Here is a 20986-nt window from a genome sequence, read left to right as displayed (position 1 = left end):
GGGGGGGAGCATATATTGATGTTGGTGATGCCTTTGATTAATCTGAACAGAGCAAGATATACGTCAAACTTACTTACTTGGTGTGTGACTACTGTGAGATGGACTGTACAGCCAGGCCCAAGGGCAAATACAGTAGCTGTACGCGACCTAGCAAAGATTTGGAAGCTGCTAGTGTTCGAATGTCCTCGTTGATATTGAGGCTAACCGACTGAGACTTGTTTACTTCAGGGCTGTAGTACTCAGTCTAGCGTACTGGTACAATCGACTGCGTTGCTGTGCTGAGTGGTCGATATCTCAAGAATTCCAGCGTCCTGGAGCCGTGATATGGGTCTGTAGCTGCTCTTGTATAACGTATGAAGTCGAGGTTGGCCTGGTAGAACAAGGTATGATTAAGAAACTGGTCAACTGAAGGGCTAGCGTGATGTGTAGATTGTTCGCGGGCAACAGAATGATGAGGATGAGGTGTAGTCCAGACCGAGTGGATGTCGAAGGCAACTTATACTTGTTTGATCCAGGCGACGTTCTGCGTATTCGATCTTCGTGCTGTATCTGTATATGGTATCCTACATCCACATGTGGGACTCCGGCACAACCAACAAGCAATCGCATTCGTTCCTTGGACCCCTTGCCCTCCTCAATTCGGGCCAGATTAATGGCCGCCCATTATGAGCTTGAACTTCTGCTTTTGCTTTTGCATTTGCGTCTGCGTCTGCATTTGCATTCGCTTCTGTTTTTTGTTCCTGCGGGATAAAGAGGCTTGATTGTATGTGTCGATTGGGTATCCTTACTTAAAGCCCCATATGGTCTTGTCTTCTCATCGCATCACCATCCTCCACCAGCAAAGGTGCCTTAAACACACCCCTCCTCCTCTCTGATATGGTACTCCATAAGTTCTCTCTGCCGCTGCCACACGACGTACCCCGACTATCAATCGGCTCTAACTTTGAACAACTTGGTTCCTGGGTCTTGATGTGATGCCGGAGCAGCCAATCTGCGCCTATTCGTTTCTCATAGACCCTGCAGCATATCTATCAGTGATTGGAACCACCCAACAGCATGTATTTGCTGCCATGAGGACCAAATTGACTTTTCCTCAAGGCTTGTCCTCGTCCAACCACCAATCGTACCACGCCTCCGAGTATTCGTCTTGTTAGCTGACTGCTTCCAATCTCATCAATAACAATCGCTGTCAGTCCAAACTCGACAAGCCTCTGATAGCATAGCCCAAGAGCCATGTTTGATAGCATAGGACAAAAGCCCGATGGCCGCTTGCCACGTTGATCAAGACCTAAAATTCGATACACGCCCCCCCTCGCAATATCAGCAACTACAACGAGAACCAGGGTTGAAGTACGGGGCATCCCCACACCACAAGATACTACTGCAGTATTCTGTGTGTACAGCACTTCACCGTGATGTTGTAGCTGCGGTGGAAGTAACAAAAGCAGGGCTGACGAAGGACCAAATAACTTGGACAAACCCGCGGGGATGTGTATGAGTATGTGCATGGCTGCATATGCCCTTGGTGTGATTCAATTTGCCTTTCAGCCTTTTGTTGTTGTCCTAATGCACAACGTACCTGACGAGTAAATATAGCTTGGCTACGTCTATTTTACAAGGCCCAAAGGCCCAAAACAGAGGCCTTGGTCTTGGACTCATTTCGTTCGTCACCCACATTTCCGAGCTGGTTCAGTTCTTGTCGGCCATTGACATGCTGCACTTGTCGGGATCGTTCTTTCAGCATTCCATATGCATTCCATGGCGCGTCCTTGATCACGGAGCCGTGAGGCAACCGGGCCACATTAACGGCCATGTTATTGCTATGAGTTCTGTGCCTTTCCCGCTGCGGGCCAGGTCTCGGTCGCGTCCTCTTGAAATCTTGTTCTAGTCAAGTGCACGAGTGAACATAAGGTGGTGTCTTGATCTGCGGCCGCTGTGGGGCTTCATGGTTCGTCCCGAGGGCGGACAAGTGTCAGGAAACAAGGGGATTCTGAATGCTTGCAATCTCGACGAATTCGGTGAAGGCAAGGGATCTCATTCGCTGCTTTTCTCCTCCTCCGTGCGTCAAGCCCTTGCGTTGCGGACTCGAGCTCGATGGCACCGCCGGCCCATTGGAAGATGGGATGCAGCTCAGGGATCCGCCATTGGACTTCCTCCCATGGTCTACGGCATCGAGTGTTCTTTACGACATCGTGTGTCGTCCTACTTCTACAGGAAAGCTTGCGTTGGATGTTTGCCGGCATCCCCCTTCTAATTTGAGACTTCTCTTGGGCCAAAAGAGCTGTGCATGATGCCCATGACTGTGTATCAAGCTCAAAAGCAGAGATGCCTGCAAATCTCGCCACCGTGGGACATGTCAATCGGCTTGGTAGGCTGCTACAACCATGTTGCCTGTGTTCCCCAAGCCATGCCTGTTGGCCGTTTTTGTTCAACAGAACCTCGTGGTATGTCTCGGGCGATTGCTTCTGTTGTTGTGCGATGGCTTTGTATCTTCCAACCCACATATCAGTGCAGGCTCTGGTCCAAAGAGCCTTGAGGGGAGTTATTTATACAGCCTCTTCCCACTGAGCAACCGAATTCTTAATCTTGAATGCGAAAATCGTTCGGGGGTTCTTTTCACTTGTTCTAGCCAAAGTACAATCCTCCTTGTTGGTCCTTCCTACAAGGTCTCACACTGGAGCCTCAGCCTCTATTCTCCCCATAATATTTTCTGGGACAATAAGCAGGCATCCGCAAAGGATTCAGGTCAAGCTGAATTGAGTTAGTTAGCTCGTAATTGTAAATTGCTGCAAGTACTCACCTCGGTAGTAACATATAAGAATAGGAGGAGTTTGCATGCTTTTCGTGCATGGCTGCCTGCTCACATGAATGATTAAAGTTCCGCCCTTCCACTAGAACGTTGGCTTGCCATTGAAGAACCTTCTTTGTCAAACACCATCATCGACAGTTCAGGAGTCATTTCAGAACCATGCTGATGCGCACAAGACATGTAGAGGCACAACGTGGCAGCATCCCTCTGGCCAAGACTGCAGCCTAGCCATTACATTCCATCGACTCCGAAGAGAGAAGAGAGAATTGAGTGCCTGTCGACATGACAAAAATACCATTGTATGTTATCGCCTCTGGACACCCAGTCATCCCTCTACCGCCTCATCTGTGCTGGCTTCATGGTGTATCACGTCTTGCATGATTCGCACGCCTCGCTTTGGAAAACATTGGAGCTTGAGTGACCATGCAAAACGAACTCGCTATCACATCAGATCCTTTAGCAAGCAGCAATGTCTATTCCAGGGGGCGTGTGAGTTGATATGTATCAGTTGTAAGAACCTGGCGATATTACTCTATGGGGATGATTGCCTTGACATAGGCTGCAGCACCTTTCGTGAAGCAGCCCAGAAGACAAAGTGTTCATACTATCGCTTTATATCAACGCTAACTTCTAGAACTTCGAAGCCCTTGTTTGGGACCACAAGACTGAAGAACTTGAAGTGTCTCGCCTTGATCTCATTCAGTCATGCATGTATGCACACTGAGCAAAGAGTAAGACACACAATGTCACGAAGATAAGCTCGTTGTTCTCTCCCACCAACAGCATGTGGAGGCCCTTGCCCAGTAATGAGCAGAAGTGGCATCTAGGACAGCCATCGACAAGCATTTCTAGCACCCCCAACAAGGGATATGGCGGTGACAAAGGATTCTTCACGCGGAAACATGACGATACATCCGAATACCGCTGAGCTGGCCTTCTGCTTCGGGAATGGCCTGCGTCTCAGACAACTGACTCGTCTGTGATGACTTCACAGCCCGCATGGAACCAGGAGCGTGAGGAGACAGGGAGTCAAGTCAAAGGAGCTTGATACTAGGCCTTAACATTGGGCATTGTTGGGCTCGGCAGGGATGCACGTCGGACTCCCGATCTGTGTGGCTGGAGAGTGTAAAAGAATATACCCTTACGCATGTATATTGGGTGTCGGCGACTCTGTGCGTGTACTCGCATCTGTTTAGGTGGGTGGATGCACCAAGCGAGACACAAGCTGTAAGCTCGAGGCTCCAGGGTGTTCACCACTGCTCGTAATCCAGACGAAAAGTAGCCAAGAATGACCGACTTGTAGGCCTGATACTGGCTATCGTAACAACCATATGTCGAGGGGATAATACACAGCCCATCCGTAGGCCTCAGATCTTTTGGCGAACTGTATTCCCCTGCTTGCTGAGCCTGGTGATCACAACGGCCCGGTTTAGCGGCCGGGCCGGCCCGCTTTGGATTTCCATTCCAATATTTCGAGTCTTTGAATAGGGCCTGTTTGCTAAACCGTTAACGCCAAGGCCAATCGTTTTCAAGGGCTCAACATAATTCGCAAAGTTTCTGAAAAGACCTTAATCGCGGGGTTTCTCCGGTAGAGCAGCGATGGTCAGTTGCAAAGATACAGTCGGATGGTATCTGATCACCATCCAGGTTGAATAAGGACAGAACACTACAGGACGGAGCTTCGACAGGCCATTACGACGCTGAATATGGAATTTGACCGTAGAATCATAGTTTAAGGCAAGGTAACTCTATGACTCTGAACCGCCCAATGAGCAGCGAGCCTGGAAAGCCACAACCAGATCTGGCGAGTTTGAGTTTGAACCAGTCACCTGGGTTGCTGCAAATCATGTGTCTGAAAAGCGCTGCATGGAGCCCCTTCACAAGTGACGGGGAGGAAGCGCGTCCGATCGTACCTGGAGCCAATTGAAAAAAAAATGATCTCAAAGCCCACAAGAAGCTACGGTACATGTCGGCATTTCGCCAGGCTCGATACCGATTTCGACCTGGAGCATTTCACATTGTCTAATGTGCAAACATGCGGTACGAGATAATTTCTGGCACATCATATTGGTTCTCTGACTTTGTGTCATCTGGACTGTCTGCATTCCGGCAGTGTCTTTGATCGAAAGAGCAGCTTTGAGGGGAGGGATGTCGATGGCTAGCGTTGTAGCCATGTGGGGAGACAATTGACAAGCAGGGGGGATAGGGAGAAAAGAAAAACTCAGGACCTTGACCCTAAGCGATGAAAATACTTAGGTAAGTCTAGCCTAAGCTTAAGGGACTCTTTGCTGGGTTTATTTTAACGCCCTATATCAAGGTCCGGTGTTTTCTTGTCTCCTGAGGGAGGGGGCAGTCAGGGATCAGTGGTTTCGGGTGGGTCTTCCTGTACGGCAGACATGTTTCCATTGTCGCCGCATAGATGCCCATAGAAAGCAATGATTGGCCCCAAGCAGGATCTAAACCATCCATCCCAGGGAGCTAAGATCTTGTACGGGCACAAGATACAAACGACAGATGCTTGCCATGCCATGCTAGGCTTTCAACGATTGCAATGGGGCTGAGGCTGAATGACCATGGGAAGTCGCACGTTGATTTCGATAGGGGAGGCGCAAATCGAGCAGGTCCCTTCATCAGTGTCCATGATGTGGTTGGTCTCGAAGACAAAAATAAGGGTGTGGGCTGAGGCCTTTGCTTGTTCTACAACCCTAAGACAGCGTCGCGGCAGTGTAGAGCGACAATCTATAGACAACGATTCTTTTGAACATCATCTTGATAAGGCTCTCGACAAGCTCGCAAAGGTGCATAATCGCGGAATGGTTAGAGAGAGCCCAAGTGTGGTATCCATAGGAGGAAACGAGCGCGCAAAACACGACAATCCCTAGTCAGGGCACGATAAAGGCGATGTCCGAGACATCATGCGGCAATGAATTGGATCTGAGTCTGCGATTCAGCGCTTTGTGATTCGACGGACGCAATTGACACGCCTACTGTAGGTACGCCTGTTTAACGATACTGGGGTCTAAAATTGAAGCCCCTGCTCCTCTCTCTCTGTCAGGGTCTAGAATTCGGTCGCAGACTCAGGTGGGTTTGTAAACACGTCACGACGCCGAGGAAGCGCGCGGGTGTGAGGGTAGGATTGATGAGCACCATTGACATAGTGATGATGGTTTTTCTTCTCTTTTTTTCCTTTTCCTCTCTCTTCCCCCAAAAGTTGCCTGTTTCGACAATCGTGTGAAATGACTTGTGCAGTCCCACGCAGGCGAGGTCTGGAATGCATGTAAAACACTTGATGCTTTGCGGTAAGAGGGAGAAATAAGGTGCCACGTGCATAATTACATCAGCTTGAGCTGAAGGAAGTGCAGGTAGCGAGAGCTGCAGGCTGCATGAACATTGGACGTTCATCCCGCACGAACTGAGTAAGGGGATATCTCGTTAATCTTGGCCAGCTCATCGCTATTGATAGGTGGGAGCTGTTCGAGGCGGAGGAAATGTGCCGCAACCACAACAGAGACTCGGATCGACGCATGGCGCGGATTAGGGTCAGGTTCCGGGGCCGGACTTCAATCGTTCATCAAAGAAGGTGGATGGAGTAGATCTTTCGGGTGGCTGTGATGAGCATATGCATGCGAATGCGGATATGTGATGTGATGTGATACGTATGATGTGCTGTATGCGGGTGTAAATAAGTGGGTTCCACCAGCCGGTGTGCCTGCGGTAGCTTGCAGGTGGATAACTCGACATTGTGTTTTGTTATTGTTGTTGTCGGGCGGATGGTGGTATCAACGTTGGGCCGTCGTGTTGTCCTTTTTTCCCTTCGTCTTCTGAAAATGAGAGCGGTGAAGATAAGACATAAGGCCAATAAGGCAGGCCAAGTTGGTCCCGAAAGTGGCCAGGTGGGAACGCACGAGAGGAGGAGGCAGGTACTAAAGATCCATGAAGGTAAGTACGGAGAGGGAAAGGGAAGCAAGAATGGACAAAAGGGAACATGGCCAGTAGCTACTGCTAGGCTACAGGTTAGGCAAGTCAATCCCAACAGACTCATCAATGACTTCCATGAATATGTAGATTATACATGATAAGTATAAGCAAAGGTTATCTGATAAGTTGAGCCTGTTTATGCGTATAATTGTGCAGTTTGAGTTCATCCTATCTCATCAACTTAAGTGCTTGTCTCCTCATGTGTTTTGTGTGTGATTCTAGATACATGGTTCTTGAAAAGTTTTGACGATTGGCTCCCAACTACCTACTAACTTGTGGTACTACTCCGTATCAGGGCCGCAATAGTACTTAGGTACCTAAGTGACACTGCTTACAAAGCCTTCCATTGGTACAGCCTTGACTATTCCATTTAACTTACCATTTTACCTTGCTCTTTGCTAAGCTATATATGTATCTTGAGCAACTTGCAGTTATATTCAAGTTGCAGCCCTGCAACTGTTCTGTCTTCGTGTTTGTGAAGAGGCTGACCAATAGAGGGTGTCATCACCGTGTCTTTTATTAGGCTCCCGCCATTAGTGGGTGTAGTTCGATAACGCTTGCGCTTAACCTTCATACAAGCTAACCCAATATGTCCTTCACTCTCCACTTTGATGGACTTCCCCTCAACTCCAAGTTTCATGTCGAACTTTAGGTTGTCTCACGACCCAAATACTCACATCATCTAATTATCTTACCTTCTTTAAGTGACAGCTGCATACCTACTATCCGCGGTATAGCACAATAATTATTTTAAGTTGGGCGCAGTACTATCAGGGCGTATAGCTTGAGGCTCACCAACCGGCTGAACTACCTACACCTTTCTTAGCGCCCTACGCGTCATCAGTCAATACTTTAGCCTCAACCTTCAAACCGTCGCCCTCGACGGACAGAGTCGCTCCAACACATCGAGCCACTCCATCTCGGGTGGTTAATAACTTCGACGACAACAAAGTCTCGCTGGCCCCGCCGCAATTTCCACCTGAATTGCTGTTTCCTTTCTCGATATTGTGGTTACAACCGACTGACCAGACCGGCCGTATCAGCGACCGCACTTCTTACGCGCCGTGTTTATCCCTCGTCGTGTATTGCCTCATCGCCACTCTGTATTATTCACCGGGTTCTCCGTATCCTTCTTGTTTGTGCGGAAGTCCATCACCCACCAAATTGTCCGTCGGAATCACGCGCAGCAACACTGCTAGGTCTTTGGAGCCTCAGCCTAGCTATACATGTGACGATCACTCGACACTTGCTTGACACCTATGGTCTCTCGCGTCTTGGTTGCGTTCTGCCGTCTTGCCGGACCTTCGCGGACTTCGGGCCTGCTGGGTTGACGCATTATACCAATACCCCCATCCTCACACCCTTTCGCAGTACCCTTTGTTGCAAATAGCGCCGAGGGTAATTACTTAGATCGTCATGAAGCCTGTTGCCACATCGCCTGAACAGCTCACCTCACAGGTACATCGGCTGTCGTTCGCTTCACCCTGCCTCGAGAACGCTGGCTGTTTAGCTCCGGGCGAGGATGTCAACAGATCCTACCCTGCGATGTTCGTGACCACTGATGCCCGATCTGCAGCCAGCCCAATCGCCCCCAGCATCCCGCAAGAGGTAGCCTGCCTGAAATTTGCGGCTGGTGACGTTTGCCCAGGCTCATCGCTTAGGACAAGCGCTGTCTCCTGTATCAGGCTGCAAAGTGCCCTCCTTTCGCCCTCCCTCGAGGACCTGCCAAACGAGGTTTTGTTTCACATTATGGGTTTCCTGGACGTCAACGACCTTCTGTCAACGTCGAGAGTAAGTATCGACTACCTACCGTTAGCAAGAATAAAGTCTACATTCCCATTGACATACCGGAATCATTCATGAGACCTTGAATCGGTCCCGACAGCCCGAGACCTTGGGAACACAGACTGATACAGATTTAGACGAGCCATCTCCTTCGCGATATTTCTCAAGCCCCTATTTTACACCGTTATCGGCTTCAGCGAGCCCGAATTAACCTCCCATCACGCCTATCGTCACCATCTCGTCCAACACTGGCTGATCTCATTGCTCGTTCAATCTTCATGACAAATACTTCCATAGTTTCTCGAAAGTTAGCCCGATCCTTGGTATCAATCAGGTTGTCTCGCCGCTTGGCAGCCAGACCCTCGGCCGCAGCTCTGGTTGAGCGTTCTGTTTTACCCAAAGAGTGCGTGCCTGGTATGACGTCAGTGCATGTGGCACCAGCAATTGTTGCCAAGAAGAAGGCAATTGAGAAAGAGAGAGTTAAGGACGGGTTGCGACAGTGGATCGCATCGAGATGGAAGCGTGAAGTCAGAGAGCGCCAAGATGGCGTAAGAAGATGGGAGGAGAGCCGCGGCATAGGACGCGTGTGGCGCCTCCGTAGGTTTTGGGAAAGAGTTAGTCGTGGCGAGGGGCGAGACAGTGCTTGGTAAGTCAGTGATATCAACTTCTATGAGGTGAATCGTTGTAAGGCTGCGTGTGCGATCATACATGAAGGACCATTATAGTTCGGTTCTGTATTGGTCACAGTTCTGGCAGAGAGACATCAGCGGTAGTAGTGACTTTCGTCCTGTCGGCAGGATTACTTGTATGATACATTATGTACGATGTGATGATGTTACAAAATCGACGAACTCCGTTATCAGTACTGGGCCATGTGGGCGATCGGCGAGCCCTCATGAGTGGTTTCTTTCTATCATGCAGGGTTATGCACAAAGTCCCTTTGCTCAGGCAGTGCGAAACCTGAAACCATCCCAATCATCATCTTCTTCGTCGTTGTCCTCATCGTCGTCCTCGTCCTTCTCTTCAATAGCTGGCGTGTCCAGATTCTCTTTGCCCAAGCCTGTAGGTTTTTCAGTGCCATTTTGTTGGCTGAAGCTTTCACCACGTTTCCGCAGGGCTTCCCTCTTGTCCTTTAACCGCTTCACGCGAGCTTCGAGCTCTTCCATTTCTTCAAACTCCTCTTCAAGCGCACGGGTTGCTTCCTCCTTTTCGTCTTCGAGATCGACATCAGCTTGAGCGCGTCGCTTCTCGGCCTCCTCCTCCTTCTGGGCATCGGCGGCGGCAGCTTCCTCTGCCGTCATGGCTGGGGCTGATATAGTCGCGTCTTCATCGTATGTGGCTGTTGTAGCAGCAATGTCGGCCTCGAAAGCTGCCCATTCTGCTTCATCAACCGCTATTGCTGCGGCAGATGTAAGGCGCTCGCCTGTAGTCAGACTACTGGCTTGGCGTGAGGGGAGTGATGCAGTTGCAGATTGTGAGGTCAGGTTATTAAGCTGACCTCCTGGGGTAGAAGCGGAAGAGCCATCTCGATGGGCTGGTGTTGCTGGTCTCGATGGGATTTGGATCTCAACCCCTTGTGACGGTGTAGTCGACGTCCTCCTAGTCAATCGAGGTGGTGTCAAAGTCTGATCCTTGTTATCTCCATCTCCATCTCCATCTCCATCCACTCCATTGGCCTTATTTCGTTTCCGCCTGCCATCGTCCATTTCGACATCTCCGTCTTTATCGTCGATAGCCTCCTCGTTATCGTCGTGTTTCCGTTTTTGCGAAGTCTGTTGTTGTGAAGCTCGAGCGTTGGACGATGTCGCTGTTTGAGATTTTATTACACGAGTTTTGTGCGCTTCTCCTCGGACATGTGAGTCCCATAACGATTCGGTCTTGATGTGCTCGTGGCAGAGGGTGCATAGGAGTTTGCCCGCATCAGAATAGGCGGCATATGGGTGTTCGATACGGCGAGCGGCGCGCTGTTGCCGCAAAAGAGAGCGTACGTCGGACATGGAAGTAGATGAAGATGAAGAGCTGTGATTCGTGACGTAGAAAGAGTGTGGTAGCTGAAGAATACCACAGGTAGATAGAGCAAGGTGTTGAAGTATACGAGCTGGTGATAACTCGCGATTCCAATTGGGCTCAGGAGATCAAGAGAAGCTGCCTCATAAGGAAGAGGACTAGAGAGAAAAGACGAAGGTCGAAAAAGAAAAGAAAGAAATGCGTAGTGCTTATGGCGTTGGATGGTAGAGCTTCAAGGTCGTCAAAGGGTAGCAAAGAGGTGTGAGGTGAGCAACCGCCGACGATTAACCGGCGCAAACCGATCTTCACCTGATTTCAGTGAGAGGGTCTACCTTTATCTAATCTTGTCATTAACTGTTGGCGGTATCATCTTCGACGGTCACATGGCACGACACGGCACGACCCTGAGTGATATTTACCTTCTCAAATCATTGAGACTTGCTGCATTAATACATACCTAAATAGGTAGCCAAGTTCCCAGAAGCTTTGACCGCAGTTGCATCTACGTGGATTCCAACCATCCCACCAGAGTCTCACCACCCCACCAGGAAACGTCCACTTCAAGGGACCGCATACCACCCTGGTCTTGCTATATCTGCTGAGTCGCCTTCTTGACGCGGCGTCTTATTTTCTACTCATACAACTGCCTATGATATCGCGTTATTAGGGGATCCTTCTGCAAGAGCTGAACGATGGCCGAACAACAGCAAGAGGGCCATTCGCTCTCATCCATGTTCCCCAATCCACCGCCCTTCTGGCAAGACTTTACAACAGATAAGATTTCTCGGATTCAAGAATTAAGGACTTCATACATCGCGGAGCATGGTGGCGATCCTTTGACAGTCCGCGTGCCTGGTATTCCCGAAGATCTCGTCAATCTGCAACCTCCGGCTGAGCCAGCCGATGGACGTTGGCGTGTATTTGGCGATCAGTACATGGTAGGTTAAGCGATTGCGATTATTCTTACAAGATGGTTGGCTAAGTGAGGGTGTAGCTGGACGACAAGCTTCCAACTCTCGAAGACCAAGGGATTACCAATCTTCCCTCATCATCACAGCCCGAGTCCAAGGATGCTAAGCGCTTTGATCGCGCCTTTGAGCTCAAACGGCTTGCTAAATCGCTTCTATTAAACTTTCTCGAGCTCTCTGGGACATTATCGCATAATCCATCGCACGCCGAAGCAAAAGTGCAAGACTTGCGCACACTCTTCATCAACTTTCACCACATCCTCAACGAGTACCGGCCACACCAAGCACGCGAATCAGTCATTGCGCTCATGCAAGAGCACCTAGACCGCACACGGGCTGAGACCATGGCCATACGGATACAGGTGGACAAGGCACGCCGCGTACTCGATGGTTTGGGCAGCCTAAGCGTACCAGATGTGCCCAAGGCTTTAGGACAGAACACCGAGGAGGAAGATTTGGATGCGTTGGCGAAACAAAGAGAAGCAGACGTGTGGGCTGCCACAGATGCATTATTTACTTGAGGGGGTTTATTGGAACAAGCCTCAGATATTGCCCACAACATCACATTATTATCAAGGGAGTTGCAAAGATCAACTTTCCGACAAACGAGACAGCCTTCCCACGTTGGGCAGCCATTTCTCACATCATGTTCTCCGAGATTAGTCCCGAAGGATGATCGCAACTAGAGTTTTGGAGCGAGGCGAATCTCATCGCAAAACCTTATAAAATGGACATTTGGAGAGTTACAAGAAACAGGATTAACATCAAGATCGAGATGTTTGCGATACGGAGCAAACCTCAACACATATGCGCACACAAGTGCACATGCATCAAGCCAACTTCGGGTTATCAAAAGGCGGTCATAAACTTTGTCTGAGTCTTCGATTCAATATACACTCTTCAGCTGCGCTGTGTTTCCCAGCAGCATCGCAACGCAACGCACAAGGGACTATAAAAGCTCAGTTCTCAAATAATAAACCCCCAACATTGCTGCCTCGCAACGCACATCGTCATTCGAACCCCCTTTACAGGATGGTGCAGGGGATACAGCAGCATTCGTAGTCGCCACACTCGATACACTTGGTTTTGGTGCCCGTGGCCTCGGAGGGCTTGATGATGGACTCGGCGATCGAAGTGGCAGCGCTGCCGGGACCGTTGCGGTCGTAGAGACACTTGGAGGAACCGCAAGCCATTTTGGGAAGTTGTCTGGAATTGATACGGGAGAGCTTAGGGCGATCTGCAGTTTAGCTGGGTTAGCGACCGTTCATCTTGAACTTTGATAAGTTGATGCGTGGGAATAGAGAAGAGAAGAAGAGTATATTTAGGTCGACTTACCGATACGATGACGAGGCCAGTGAGATTTGGGGGTTTGTTTAGAAGAATGAAGTTCCAGGTTTCAAACTGCAGCACGAGTTGGAATTGAATTTCAAGCTTGGGCGGCAGCTTGGACCATGCCGACCTATTTTGGGCTACAGCTGTAACATGATTGCGTCACCAATCGGGCCAAAGTGTGGGAGAGTGGGAGTGTGGGAGTGTGGGGGTGGATTGTGATTCAACGTGTAGACCCTGGATTTGATCCATCCCTCTTGGCAATATTCCCTGAGCTCAGCCTCCAATGAGCCACGGCAATGATGAAGCTTTGGCAGAGAATGTATTCCGAGTATGCTACAGAAATCATTAACCTGCCCCTCTTTCTGGAGACGAACTCTGAGGTCGTCTATCAAGATGGCCAGAACTCATGTCATGGCATATCGAGCTGGGCTGCCCGAAGAAGCACTGAATCAATGTGCAGTCAAAGTAATAGTTAATAAATAATAATGTCTCTCAGAGTTAGAGATACCTAGTAGTATATCATGACTGATAGGAAAATCAGAAGTTTCACCAAAGACTGGGGTCAAATGACTATGCAGGCGAGTACACTTTCTTATCACTGGCTAAGAGTCCATGCTAATGTTGGTGTAAATTCAGCTTGGATGGGCACCAGTTTAGGAGAGCGATGGTCCATTCATTGTCTCCTGGGAGACCCCGGTTGGAACGAACGTCATAGATCTATACGATACCAGAACTCAAACTGGCCATGCGGAGTTTGAAGTCCAGAGCATGACCTGCCTGCGAGAAGTCCAAGTCTATTTTCTAAAGAGGTATGCACATTCTTCTTCGGTCACTAAATGACTTCGACAGCCAACACTCCTTACGTACGATCCAAGTCAAGCATCAGGTGCCCTCCTCTATCTCGCATAATTAAGCACGCTGAATCATGGCCTCACGGTCAGGACCGGTGCCGATGTACTTGATCTGCTCAACTTTAGCAATTGCGGTGCAGGTTAGTGTGCGTGTTTGCCTACCTTGACTCCAACAAACTTCTCGATGTACTGCTGGTGGTCAGTGCCACTGTTCGTTATGCTAGCCCGGGGAATATGCTCACCTCGACGTAATCGCGGGCTGCCCTAGGAAGGTCGTAGTAGGTCCTCGCGTTGGTGGTCGGCTTTTGCCAGCCTGGCATCTCGTGGTAAACCACCTCAGCTCGGTTCAGGATGTCAAGATCCGCAGGGTAAGAATCCAGTTCCTTTCCAAATGGTCAGTTTCCACAATCTATCATCATCACCTTGTTGGCATCACTGACCTCTCCATCGATCTTGTAGGCAATGGCGATCTTGATTGTTTCGAAGGTATCCAAAACGTCGAGCTGCAGATTGTTAGAGCGCTTTGACGCGTGCCGCGGGCTTTTTCTACCTTTGTGAGATTCAGGCTGTCGTAGTAATTGATCGAGTTACTGTACTTGACCACAACAAGGTCTGTGTGTGCTTGTCAGCTGTGTTCCGTGCTACTCAAGGTTTTGAGGTTGTGTCTACCAAGCCTGGAAGCGGTCAGTAAGTTTGTCAGCAGCTCAGAGCCATCGCGAAAACTCACCATCCACATCGGCGTCTGCGGCCAGTCGACGTTCCCTAGGTAAGTCTTGTCAGCGTAGAAGCTCGAAACCTCCAGGACGCTTGTGGTCTCACCCATTCTCGTCCAATCTCCTGGAGCTTGGTGTCAATCCTAAGTTAATCATTCAGCTTCAAAAGAACCTCAAGATGGTAATCAAGACGCACTCTTCCGTATCTTCGGTCTTAAAGGCCCCGGCCCCGACACGGGTGGTATCTGTTGCTAGTCAGCAGTAGATTATGGCCATGGAGCAATTGACATACAGGCCTTGACCACCCCAACCGTCTCCGTGATATTCTTTGGGTTCAGTGCAAGTCCACCAATAATACCAGCAAGCGAGGTACTTGAGGAAGTGACGAACTGTAGTTGATCATGAATACCAGTGCAAACCAAAAGGTCAAGTTGGCGGAAACTTACTGGATAAGAACCATAATCAACATCTAGCATCAGTGCCTGTTCAATTGGGAACAAGTACAAGCGCCAGGTCCCAGAACCCCTTTCCTTCACAGGAGACTTGACTGATACTGATCTACCAGCATGGCACGTGGCGCAGAGGTTTGACATGAAGCCATGGGCTCACAAGGCGCATTCCGCGCATGAAACCCTCATCAACTCCACTGGCCACGCTCGACAGCCAAGTAGACGAGTAGAAGTCAGGGCTCCGTATGACTCCCGAATTCTGCCGAGGCGTGAACATATACACAGCTTGTTACAGCGGATGGCCCTTGTTAGGTACCGCTAGCAAGGTGAATGCTCAAATGAGCAATATGTCCTGCCCCGAGCTAAGAATCTTGCGGGATTAGGAGAGAGGACTGTGAGACCACGGGCACGGTGCTCGTTCCGCCAATACGTCAGTACTACTCGTTTAGTCATAGGATGAGAACCTTACGTTTGCGCCTTCGATCACAATTTTCATGTTGCTCTCCTGTGCGGATTTCATAAAGGCCACGCCGTCCACGACGTACTTACTGAGCGTTTGCCTGTACTCATCGAAACGAGCAAGCTCGGCCTCGATGTCATATTTGAGCAGTTCTCCGAAGCGCTTTTGAAAGCCATTGGCCAAACGTCTTAACTTCTGCTCAAAAACTTCAGGGTTAAAGACATCGGTCATTTTGATGCCAGTTCGCTGGGGAAATTAGCACACAGCCCGTTCCAATATAATGATTATCTCCTACCGCTCTGCTTGTCTGATAGCAGGGACCAATGCCTATGGTGCAAGTCAGACTTCGTTGCTTACATAGCGTCGCTGGCACGACATTGACTGGGATTGTTCACGCCATTGAGATTTGGGAATGTTTTCGATGACGTGACAAAAGCAGAAAGTGATAGTCCATCATGGAGTCCTGGGGTAAGCATACCGCGTCTTGTTGTTCCGATAGCTGCGTCTAGTGTAGACATTAGCTATTATTTCTCAAGGACAATATCAGAAACTATGGGACGAACCTCCAAGTTCCTCCTCCTCGAGACCATCCACTGCGATGTGCAGGTCCAAGAGAATATTGACCCTATCAGAAACAAGGATCCGATCATGTACCGCAGTCAGGTTCTTCTCAAGCTCCTTGAGCTCGCTAAAGAAACTTGGGCTAGAAGACAGATTTAGTATTTTTGGCATGTTCGGTCGAAAGCATGAGCCAGGCCCGACGTCAACAAGTTGCTGGTGTGGTAGTCGAGTTAAGAATGGGGGGCTATATGAAGGCTTACACATGGAAAACTACGCCCGAACCAATGAAGTTCATGCTGTGGTACTTGTCAACCTCGCTGTTTCCAGCTTGAACAACCAATATTCTCGACTAACCATCTTGGGTTAATCAGCCCAGAGGGCAAGAGGTGAAAGCTGCCTCTACGTTAGCAATTATCCAGTCCCTCCACGTGTGCTGGTTCTCACCTATACGAAACTCCGTTTACACTTGGCACATATTAGCAACACGATGCATATCAATACATCGATCGATAGAAAGAGTTTGACTAACCGCACGAGATGTCCAGCGTTATGTCCACCCTTGACGTTGATTAGCGGGTATTCGGTTCTGCTTGTATTGTGCTTACCGCGGCTCGGGCACAGAGCTGAGCCTCCTGGCACTGTCCATCAACCAATTTGCCCTTCTATAGTATGGTTAATGCTTGGGTGTCATCTGTTGTGCTAAGCTCTCCCTGAGTACTCACACCTTCGTCACCTGTGGAAGTCCTGGTCAGTATAATGGCATCGAACCGATATCGGCTGGGTGCGGAGGAACGACACATTCCAGAATAGGGAGAGAAACATACCCCATTGGGCTCCGAGAATGACGGTGATCGGCATGTTGTACAAAGCCAAATTTGACTGCCGTAGCTACTAATGTACGTGCCGTTGTAGTGTCTGGAGAGAAAGAATAAAGCCGTGATCTGGAGGTTCAACAAGTGAATGGCCACGTGATTATGGCGGGGTGCTTGCACCATATCCCCTCCATCTCCGTCGCGGTCAGGCACTGGCAGTTCCCAGCCAAAACAACTTGAACATAGGTAGTCCAGATGATAAGATTTGTCTGTGTAAGGCATTGTTGAGTCCTGCATTGTCTTTTATGTATGAGGGATCAACCATACTATGCCCTCGAGTTCGTAGCCAACTTAAGATGTCTACACTCTCCATACATATCTCGCACCAGAACTGAACAGACCGACCCCCGTGGACTTGATTTGAGGGATGCTTGACGTTACTGATATCTCTGCTATGAATGCTATGAACAGGAGTACGGCACGCTCTTGGGGGCGAGGGAGCTTGTTTCTATAGGTAGTAAATTAGAGAAGTATTGCTTTAAAAGCTAGTTCCATATGGAAAGAAATATACTAAGTCTCTAGCTGGAAAAGGGCAAAGAGAAATGGTGAGCGTGAGCTACCGGGGCGTGTGAACGGCACCCCCCGGGGAACAGTCTGCTAGAACGGACGGGAGCGGAGGTGTCTCCACTTTTACCGAACCGTCATTGACCGCCGACGTCGGCTGCTTCCTATAACGTGGAGCAAGACATGGTAATACCAAGCGGACGTTTAAACATCTTTGTTTACTCATTTGTGATTAAGCTATTAACCATTACATTAGTATTTTGGTTCTTAGGAGCTACGTAATATGAATTGTTTGATACTACATTTACATCTTCAGGGCTCGATTCATAAACGGTACCTAGTGGAAATAAGTGACCTGTGATTTGAGAACATGGGAAACCTGTGTTGCAATTCAAAGAAGTTCTACCAGTTTGAGATACTTCAGATGTCACAAGCTCCACATCTTCTGTAGGATACCTGCATGTAAGGTTTGTAATGATCTAAAAACGGCTAAATATGGCTCAGGGCTTTGAAACATTTACAATTGATTGGCAAATCAAGGATGAATGTTAGAACATAAAGGAAGAGAAAGTCATAGCTACGGTACAGGTATGGTAAGGTATATAAAAGAACACTAATCCGCGACTTCCGCTTCTCGAGAGTATCATAAAATCCAATAGCCCATCCCTAACCATACTCTGCGAAAGCATATACATGCCGCCTAGCCCATATGAAGGAAAAAAACAAAACCGCCTTGTAGAAGCCTCCGTTGTTCAACTCCTGCACGCCCCTTGCCGGCATCATATATTCTTGCGTGTTACTTTTTTGTTCCATAACATGATCATGCAGCAGCTCCTCCTGTCTTTTCTGTGGCGCTCTCCTTCTCCAGAAGGTTACCAAGATGCTGCAGGTCGTCTCGAGCTTTCGGGTCACGCTCCAGAACCCTCCTTACGACTTCCCACTCCTTGCGGGCCATCTGGTACGCTTGAGGCAAGATGAACTGCACGGTTGGGGATGTTATCCACTGTCCCAGGAGCTCGTGTGCCATGGCCACACCCGCCTGCTGAGCCTGGTGCCTTTGTGCTTCTGACATCTGTGCTGGCGCAGCTGCAGGTGCCGGTGTTGGAGCTTGTGGTGGCACTGGTGGCCGAGTGTACGGTGGCTGGGGAATTGGCACAGGAGTTGTAGATTGCCATTGGCCTGGTGATGATTGCTGAGGAAAGCCTCCTTGAAACCCTCCCTGAGGGGCCTGGGGGGTTGCAGGAGAAAATGCCGGGCCAGCGGACGCTGTTGAGTTGCTTCTCTGAGCATACGCTGCAGGCACTGGTGTCCCCAGGGCTTTGGCATCTTGTTGATTGGCTGTACCATCCTTCACATGTTTGAGCTGGTCAGGCTCGTTATGATAAACAAACACCGCAAGCAACATTGGTTCCGTCCGGACCTTGGGGATCTTATTATCGACCAGGTTGAGCATAAACTCGGGATAGTTGTCTTCCCCTGCAGGAACTGGTACCAGATATGTATCTCGTACATTACCGATTGTCTTATCCCCAATTACGCCGTACCGCTTCTTGCTGATGAAGTAGTTAAGAAGATTGTGAAACTCAGTTAGAGAAAAAGGCGAGACCGGTGAAACTGAAACGACAATGACATCGGTGCTTTTACTGTAACGAAGACTACATAAGTACTCGATAGCACTTTGTTCGGGGATTCGTCCAGCCACCGTCATCCTCTTAGGAATCAACTTAGACCACGATCCAACTGAAGCAAAGTTGGCACCACCGATATATTTGGCTGTGGCTGGGAAGTCAGCAATCGAGCTCATAGCAAGAGAGCCCTGCCAAATGACATCGGGGTCTTGAGTCTCCTCCGTGGGCGAATAAGGAGGTGACTCGTTCTCATCTTGGAGCATGCGATCTACATCGGGATCCACGCCCGGTCCATTGGCTCCGGTTACCAGAGCCGAAGGCCGCCTATTCTGAGTTGTAGTGGGAGACTTGACGCTGGAAAACACTTCATTGATGTCGAATTCGGGATGGCTTGGCGATCGCTGCTCATCGTCCTGCTGCTGTGGGTGTGAAGCCAGGTCCGCCTTGTCGCCTCCTGTAGGCTCCTTCTTAACGGCCTGAGGCTCTGGTCGACGAGGGGGGCCTGGTGGGAGGGGCACAGCAGAGTCGTTGACAAATGTTTCGTCGTCAACGACCTCTTCGCCCTTATGTGTTCGTCGAACGCGAGGCCCTGTCTCAGAAGTATAGAGGATGGACTGTTTCTCAGCCTTGGCTTTCATTTCGGCAGTCTGCTTCTTCATTTCCGACGAGGCAAGCTGCTCTGATGTCATAGTAGCCAGAGCTGCGGGGGATAGAGTCTTATGGACAAGTCCATGACACAACTCCGGATTGTTCTTCAGGTTGAAAGTCAGTGACTTGATTTGCTGGTTGTATTCTTTCTGTCCCTTGGTCACAGGGTAAGAATCATAAACAGCGCGCTCGATCTGGAGCGAGAAAGTCTCAGTCATAGACTCAACTGTACTGCCCTCTTCCAGGTCCAGTTCGCCCTGCTTCTGCATCAATGTCAAAACATGACCGATGGACTTGCTCATAGCTTTAGCGGGGCCAGTCCGAGGACCAGGCAGATCTGGTATCGACTTGGCGAGGTCATCAGGTGGTGTATAGGAGACAGGAACAGGAGTTGCACCATTCTCTGATATGCGACGAACCTTGGCAGACTACACATTGTATTAGCTAAGCATTTAGGGAAAAGGGAGTATGTAAATCGTACCTTGCCATCGGCGTCATGAGACTCTTCGCGGGCTTTTCGCTTCCCTGTTTTTGTTTCTTTCTTATCTTTGGTTGCGTCCGGAACAGGCACAGGGGAAGACTTGGCTTTGGTCTTATCTTCCTCCTTGGTCTCGCTGTGACGTTTGCCTTTGCCTTTTCGTCCGCCACGCTTCTTCTTCTTGGACTCCTCCTCATGTGCTTTGCGCCGAGCTTCCCAAGGTTTCTCTCCCTTAGCTATGCCATCGAGGAGCTCCTTGTGATCGTCTGGCCTGCATTGCTCACACCAGTAATGCTCAGGGATCTCATCATCGAATGAGCTTACCCCAACACAAACGTTGTGCTGCCATGCGCCGCAGGTTTCGCAAGCGATCCAGGCTTCACCGGAATCTTCATCTTGTTCGGTGGCGCCGCATACACAGCGGATCAGTTCGTCTTCCTCCTCCTCCTCTTGCTCTTGCTGCTGTTCTTGTTCCTGTTCTTGTTCCTGCTCCTTGGCTTTCTTGGTCTTCTTAGTCTGTCGCTTTTTGGGCATGGCCGCAGGTTCAAGTTCGTCGAATGATTTGGTATGCTGGCCTTTAGTGGCGCGTACCGATCGTCGAGGTTCCGCTTCGCCTGAAATGTTGCTGTTAGTTGGTGCTGCAGAATGCGTGGTGTCGCGGTGTCGGTCGCGCTTTGGGGGAGCTGTGTCTTGAACGAGCTGGGATTGCTTCGGGGACTTTGCAAGTCTTTGTCGCTTACCGGACATGATTAAGAACGTGCGAATGGCTGTGGTGTGGTGTTTTAGATGAAGCGACGCGTGCCGATGTTGAGCGGCGTTTGGTGGCGTGGCAGGTGTTGGGAGGGATTTCTACTGTTGCAACGAAGCGCAGGATGGTGTGCGCCCTTAGACAGGCATTGAGGTAATTACGTGGGAAATAATTGAGAGTCACGACTATGTCAAG

General features: G+C 49.6%; 6 protein-coding genes across 6 annotated transcripts; 2 read left to right on the top strand and 4 right to left on the bottom strand.

Moving 5' to 3' along the window:
• Window positions 1–8203: 8203 nt before the first annotated feature.
• FMAN_02786 (uncharacterized protein) lies at window positions 8204–9222 on the top strand (the record flags this gene model as incomplete). The annotated part of the gene is made up of 2 exons (XM_041831522.1): window positions 8204–8578; window positions 8710–9222. 2 exons carry the CDS (start codon window positions 8204–8206, stop codon window positions 9220–9222), a joined length of 888 nt encoding a protein of 295 aa, XP_041682076.1.
• Window positions 9223–9516: 294 nt separating this feature from the next.
• FMAN_02785 (uncharacterized protein) lies at window positions 9517–10569 on the bottom strand (the record flags this gene model as incomplete). Its single annotated transcript, XM_041831521.1, has 1 exon — window positions 9517–10569. One exon carries the CDS (start codon window positions 10567–10569, stop codon window positions 9517–9519), a length of 1053 nt encoding a protein of 350 aa, XP_041682075.1.
• A 702-nt stretch (window positions 10570–11271) lies between these two features.
• FMAN_02784 (uncharacterized protein) lies at window positions 11272–12068 on the top strand (the record flags this gene model as incomplete). Its single annotated transcript, XM_041831519.1, has 2 exons — window positions 11272–11517; window positions 11574–12068. The coding sequence occupies 2 exons, from the start codon at window positions 11272–11274 to the stop codon at window positions 12066–12068; spliced, it is 741 nt and encodes a 246-aa protein (XP_041682074.1).
• A 504-nt stretch (window positions 12069–12572) lies between these two features.
• Window positions 12573–12740, bottom strand: FMAN_16118 (uncharacterized protein; the record flags this gene model as incomplete). Its single annotated transcript, XM_041831518.1, has 1 exon — window positions 12573–12740. One exon carries the CDS (start codon window positions 12738–12740, stop codon window positions 12573–12575), a length of 168 nt encoding a protein of 55 aa, XP_041682073.1.
• A 1048-nt stretch (window positions 12741–13788) lies between these two features.
• FMAN_02783 (Adenylosuccinate synthetase) lies at window positions 13789–16771 on the bottom strand (the record flags this gene model as incomplete). The annotated part of the gene is made up of 22 exons (XM_041831517.1): window positions 13789–13842; window positions 13893–13919; window positions 13973–14113; window positions 14171–14233; window positions 14281–14342; window positions 14400–14404; window positions 14458–14492; window positions 14550–14586; window positions 14640–14688; window positions 14736–14832; window positions 14890–14925; window positions 15362–15598; window positions 15648–15679; window positions 15831–15857; window positions 15916–16055; window positions 16174–16209; window positions 16268–16306; window positions 16358–16378; window positions 16443–16471; window positions 16519–16575; window positions 16636–16646; window positions 16738–16771. 22 exons carry the CDS (start codon window positions 16769–16771, stop codon window positions 13789–13791), a joined length of 1269 nt encoding a protein of 422 aa, XP_041682072.1.
• A 1338-nt stretch (window positions 16772–18109) lies between these two features.
• FMAN_02782 (uncharacterized protein) lies at window positions 18110–20790 on the bottom strand (the record flags this gene model as incomplete). Its single annotated transcript, XM_041831516.1, has 3 exons — window positions 18110–19993; window positions 20047–20657; window positions 20784–20790. 3 exons carry the CDS (start codon window positions 20788–20790, stop codon window positions 18110–18112), a joined length of 2502 nt encoding a protein of 833 aa, XP_041682071.1.
• Between the last annotated feature and the right edge of the window lie 196 nt (window positions 20791–20986).

Source organism: Fusarium mangiferae, assembly GCF_900044065.1.
Source record: "Fusarium mangiferae strain MRC7560 genome assembly, contig: FMAN_scaffold006, whole genome shotgun sequence".
NCBI classification, from domain to species: Eukaryota; Fungi; Ascomycota; class Sordariomycetes; order Hypocreales; family Nectriaceae; genus Fusarium; species Fusarium mangiferae.
Note: the sequence above shows the minus strand (reverse complement) of the source record. Positions and strands in the feature narration are given on the sequence as shown.